Here is a 5,821-nt window from a genome sequence, read left to right on the forward strand (position 1 = left end):
ATAGTAAATTTGTATGCGGGGGATATTCAGCATAATCTTGTAAATAAAGTGTACTTAGAGTGCTAGTAGCTTTTGGATAGTCAAGTTGGTACATCGGGTGTAGCTGATGTTTATACATTGAAAAAATATCGGGAATAGCAGACAAAAAGGCACTTACTATTGGAGGGGGTTTCTTTTTCCTCCAATAACTCTCGGTCTGAACCAGCTCCGTCAATACTGAAATTTTTGGTAAAAGAGCACTCTCAGTATGTTGCAAATTTAGAAATTTATTTATAGCTAATTTTTGTATTTTAATTGCTGGAGGAGGCTCACCCGTTTCCGCGGAAAGGACTACCTTAGGTGTGCTTGGTAGCGCACCCAGAATCCGTCTAATACATTTTATTACTAAAGGTGTGAATTTTTTTTAAGTCCGTACCTGACGCCTGTCCGTAAAAAATCGACCCGAAATCCAAAATCGATCTAATCGAGGATTTGTAAAATAGTAACCCCATCGATGGCTCAGCTCCCCATCTTGCGCCAGTGAAACTGCAAATTACATTGTACAATTTTTCGCATTTTGTTAGGGTATTCTTAATATGTGTAGTCCAAGACATTTTGCCTTAATTCCGCCGGGAATTACTGTAGTTAAGTCTGATACGTACAGGGCATATAGAATAGGAGTAAGAATTCCTCCCTGAGGAACTCCTTTAAAGGAGGTTCTTGGTCCTATAAGTTTATCACCTTTATTTATTTTAAATTAAATTTTTCTGTTGGTTATTAAACTCATGATATTTACAATGAACGCAGTGGGGAGGCCTAATTTTTTAAGTTTGAGATGTAGCGTGTGAAAGTTTACGTTGTCATATGCTCCACATACATCTAAAAACAGCGCAAGAACCGTTTTGTTATGAGTTATCTGTATGTCCGTTACTAGCATCAGTTGAGCATCCACAACCGATCTGTTTCTGCGAAAACCGAATTGCGTTTGGGGAAGTACGTTGTTTCGTTCCGCCCACCATTCCAGCCTTAACTTAATCATTCGTTCAAATGTTTTTCCAACGCAAGACATCAAGGCCAATGCTATTGGCCGATATGAATTCGGAGAATATTCTGGTTTACCTATTTTTTTAATTAAAATCATTATGGTTTCTTTCCACGATTCGGGGACCTCTGATGACCGCCATATTTTGTTATACATCTCTAACAGTATTATTTTTGCGAATTGAGGCAGGTTGCTTAACATCTTATAATGTATTTCATCCATCCCTGGACATGTATTATTTGAATTTTTTAGGGACACATTTAGTTCTGACATAGAGAAGGGATGTAGAATTTCGCAACAATTTTGTTCTTTACCGGAGATCTCTTTTTCATTGTTAGATGGACCTTGGGGACATAGAGCCAATATAACATTCTCCACCCATTGACCATACATATGGGGCATCGGCTGAGGAGTGTGAACATTTTTTATCACCCTTAGTTTGTTCCAAATTACTTTAATTGGCGTGGACCTTTTAATCGTGGAACAAAAGTATTTCCATGATTCACGTTTTGCTTCCCGAAAGACTCTGTGGGCTTCAACTGACAATTCTTTCAAAATTTCGAAATTGGGTTTTGTGGGGAGTTTCTTATAGGCTTTGAATGCCAGTTTACGTTTTTCAGCAATTCTTGCGCAGTCATCATCCCACCACGTTTTGCCTAGTTTTCTGCAAGAGGGAGTAAACGACTGATTAAGGGGTATGCTTTCTTTCCCCACTTTATTCATTATCCGTACAAGAACATCATAATTCCCGGAGTTTTCCAGAATGATGGATTTATTTTCTTTTGCTTCCCACTTCTCTTTATACAGAGACCAATTGGCCTTTTTTATATCCCACTTGCCCGGTTTATTAAAAATTTTTACGACTGAAGTATTTCTAATACAGAAAAGGACTGGCAGGTGGTCGGATCCTATCGGATCTTCTAAAACCCTCCAGTCTGATTTTAAAGCTAAGTCCGAAGATACTAGAGTTACGTCCACTGCAGAATGTCTTACATGGTTCGGAAGCTTTACTTTTGTTGGGGAACCATCGTTCAAAAAAATCAAATCATGTTTTTCCAACGCCTCAATCAAATCCGCTCCTTTTTTATGGGTCCATTCAGATCCCAAGGCAAGATGGTGAGCATTAAAATCACCGCCTATAATGCATGGTTTTGCAATCGCTTTAAAGAAGTTATACCATTCTAAGGCCGATACCCTGTTAGTTGAGTATAACGATATGACGTTAATGGGAGGATGGTTTCCCGCATAAATTTTAATCCCAACTACTGAGTCCTTTAGAATGTTTTTTTTGTTAATTTTTACAAATTGAAAGTCCTTCTTTACTAATATTCCTACACCTCCATATTCCTCATCCCTATCTATCCTAACAAAGTGATAGTCCCTAAATTTACAAGTTTTATTAGGTCCTAACCATGTTTAAGAAATAAGAGCTATATCGATCCTTAAATCACATATACTTTTTTTGAAGTTATCCTTTTTAGGTAACAGGGAGTGCATTCCATTGTAAAAAACTAAGCTTATATTTGTTAATTAATCTATCATTATTTAGATTTTGAGCTTTTTTTAATTATTACTCCAAATGATCTTTTGCACTACTGAATTGGGTGAGCAACTGCGTAAGAGTGTTAATTATTGAGAGTAATTTATCCCCGGGACTGGAAATAGATTCAGACTTTAATTCCTCAATCATACCTTTTAAATGGCTGATAAGGTCCTCTATGTCGTATTGTTTAGAATTTTCTTTTTTATCTTGGTGTGCTTGAGAATTGGTGTGAATTCTGATCCCGAATGATTTTTTAATATGATCGTCGGGTCTAATTTCCCTTCGACGTCTTTTAACAGGATTTGAAGTAGATAATTGAGCTGTCTCTGAAATTTCTTCTTTTCCTTGCAAATCAGAAACCCTCTGATCTACTTCTTCTGGGAAAATTTTTCGCGAACTCTTGGTTTCTAAATTTTTAATTTTTATTGGACGTCCTTTGTATAAGTTACAATTAATATTTTTACTTTCATTAATCGCACCGTTATTACTTAGTGCTGGGAATTCGCTTTGATTTTGTAATAAGTTAAAACGGTTAGATGTAAATAGGTTTGTATATAATGTATTAGTCTGAGCTTTTATTTTTTTCTCACGCGCTGTTTGAACGAACTTTGGACATTTCCTATCGTTTGACTTATGGTTGCCCGAACAATGCAAACACTGAGCTGGCTTTAGGCAAGTTTCACCGTCATGTTCTTGAGAACAGTTTATACATTTTTTCGGCTTCTACAATGATTTTGAACGTAATTGAATCTTAGACAATTATAGCACTGTCGGATTGGAGCTACATATGGGTCTACTTTACATCTCATGCCATATATATTTACATATTCAGGCAATACTTGAGCGTCGAAAGTAACAAAACAAGTACTCAATAAACGAGTTGTAGTATTGCCGGTGCCATCTACCATGCGTTTTGTAAACCGACGGATGCTTTTAACACGTATTGATGAGACGATATTGTTTAATATTTCCCCTTCGGTCAAGTCAGTGGATACGTTCCGAATTACACCAATTTTATTAATGAAAAAGGAAGGAACATAGGGATAGAGACCTTTTTGTTTAAACACATCTCAATTTATCAAATCATTAGCTGCCTTATAAGTTTTGGTTACTATTTTGATCCTATTAAGGCCGGAACTAGAAATATTAGATATATCATTAGTAATGGTTTTATTTAATTCCCAAATCATTTTTCCTAACGCCATAGGGTGAATATTTCCTGCCCGCTTGTCAACTCTTTCCAGAAACACTACAAACGGTCCTATGTCCGAGGGCTTATAGGAATTTTCTTTTAATTTTTTAAATATATCTAATCGTTTTTGCCTATTCCTATCTTCAGAGCTTACATTTTCCATATCTGCATCTATTGCTACATTATTTTCTGGAATATTTTCCAAATTATTTGTTTCCAATTTAGAGCAATTTGTTTTGTCCATATATTCCAATGATTGTTTTTTTGAGCCATCCTTGTCTGGAGGATCTTTCCCGTTCCCTAAATGACTCATCTTGATAATTTATTGCTGCTGCTCCTATTAAGTTTATTGGGAAAACAAATATGTCTAGTGAATACGTATAATAAAATATACAATAAAATACGTATAATAAAGAGCACACGTGCTTCAAGAGAAGAAAAACAATTTAATAAATAATTTTAAATTAACAACGCATGCATTGAACTTGAATGCTAAGTAAATCACAGGCACAAGGTCAAAACAACAAAAACACCCAAAACACGATAAAATTAATAAATAAGACTAAAGAAATTATATGGAAATAACAAAATTACATTAATTGAACAATTTTTAAAACAGTATTCGAGAAAACAGAAAATATTTTTCATGCAAAGAAATAGGTACTCCCTGTTAGAGATTAACTCGTTGATCCGATGTTTACTCCTCGAGAGATAACCGAAGACTAATCATGATTGAATTAGTTAATTTTTGCCCAACTCTGATCCCAACTTACTCACATAACCACTGAGATCATGCTTGATTAAAAGAATGTGACAGCTTCGTTGGGCTGGATCGGCAGAGCATCACTGAGGTATCAAGAGCACTGTCGATAGGTGGCCTTTAGAGTATCTGACTTGTAGAAGAAGAGTCATCATTAAGGATAGGGCATGCGAGGTTGACACACCGTTATGAGCGAAAGGTTGCTCGGCGTATTCCACCTAATTGAAGGGTGCAGCCCCTTGGCTCGTCTCTCAGTCCCCTCTTCCGATTCTTAGAGGACACTGGGCTGTTTTACTGCATGTAGTAATGATAGTTTTGTGTCCCTAGCGTGTGTTGACGATGAATGTATTTATTGGCGTGGAGTCAGAGGGCCGATGGAGGAATTTTATAAATATTCCGCTATNCACACACACACACACACACACACACACACACACACACACACACACACACACACACACACACACACACACACACACTGTTGATAGCTCCAGGAGCCCAATCTCGGCGCAGTACGGACCGACGTCCGAACTTGAAGAAGTTTTTCGTTCTAATAAATTCAGTAATTCATAATGCAATTAAAAGAAAACGAAACACAAAACGATATATCTACCATGCAAAAAATTGATAAAACAACACTGTTCCTTAAAAGGGGGTCCCAAAGACCCATTACAATGCTCCTGCCATTCGTACTTGCTCTCTATAAGGAGCCAAAAAAAACAAAAAACTCGTCAATCAAGTGCTACAACTCGAGAATGCTTAATATGTATTATTCTAGTTGTATCCGTGTGTTTTTTATGTTTAAGTTTCTTTTTGATTGGTCAAACGCGTTATTTAATTTTAGCTGTTTTTGTGTGCCATTATTTAAAGATGGAAAATTAACATAATTGCGATTGGATTGAGCGCATGATTATAAAAAGGTCGTACTTTCTAAAGGAAAAGCTAAAGCGGAGTAAATTGTACCGAACATCCCAAAGAGAATCGTTTGAAAAGGGTCGTTTTCCTATTGAGAAATAAGAAAACGCCAACTTTTCTCATTCCCTGAATTTCGTTCACTTGTTTACATCGATATTTAAGAGGATTTATCCGGGACCCAGTCCCGAAGTTGATACGCCGTTTTTAGGTAGGATTTTAAATAATTAGATTAGCCAGTGAACTTTGTAAAGGGGACATCCGCAGAGACGGATGGAGCCAGGTAGAATCTGCATAAACACGACCGTCGTCAGTGGCATACTTTCACCGAATGTTAATCGGACCCATAAAACAAATTGATTGAGATACGGCGAAGCAAGCTGAGGTGTGTGT

The 5,821-nt window shown here is 36.7% G+C and overlaps 1 protein-coding gene across 1 annotated transcript; it reads right to left on the reverse strand.

The window, feature by feature from the left end:
- Positions 1-1,335: 1,335 nt before the first annotated feature.
- LOC112127847 lies at positions 1,336-4,069 on the reverse strand (the record flags this gene model as incomplete). Its single annotated transcript, XM_024229308.1, has 2 exons — positions 3,911-4,069; positions 1,336-2,293 (listed from the first exon to the last, which is right to left on the reverse strand). Coding segments are annotated over exons 1-2 (1,117 nt in total), but the record flags the coding sequence as incomplete, so codon positions are not given.
- Between the last annotated feature and the right edge of the window lie 1,752 nt (positions 4,070-5,821).

Source organism: Cimex lectularius, unplaced genomic scaffold (assembly GCF_000648675.2).
Source record: "Cimex lectularius strain Harlan isolate CLEC.00 unplaced genomic scaffold, Clec_2.1 scaffold299, whole genome shotgun sequence".
NCBI classification, from domain to species: Eukaryota; Metazoa; Arthropoda; class Insecta; order Hemiptera; family Cimicidae; genus Cimex; species Cimex lectularius.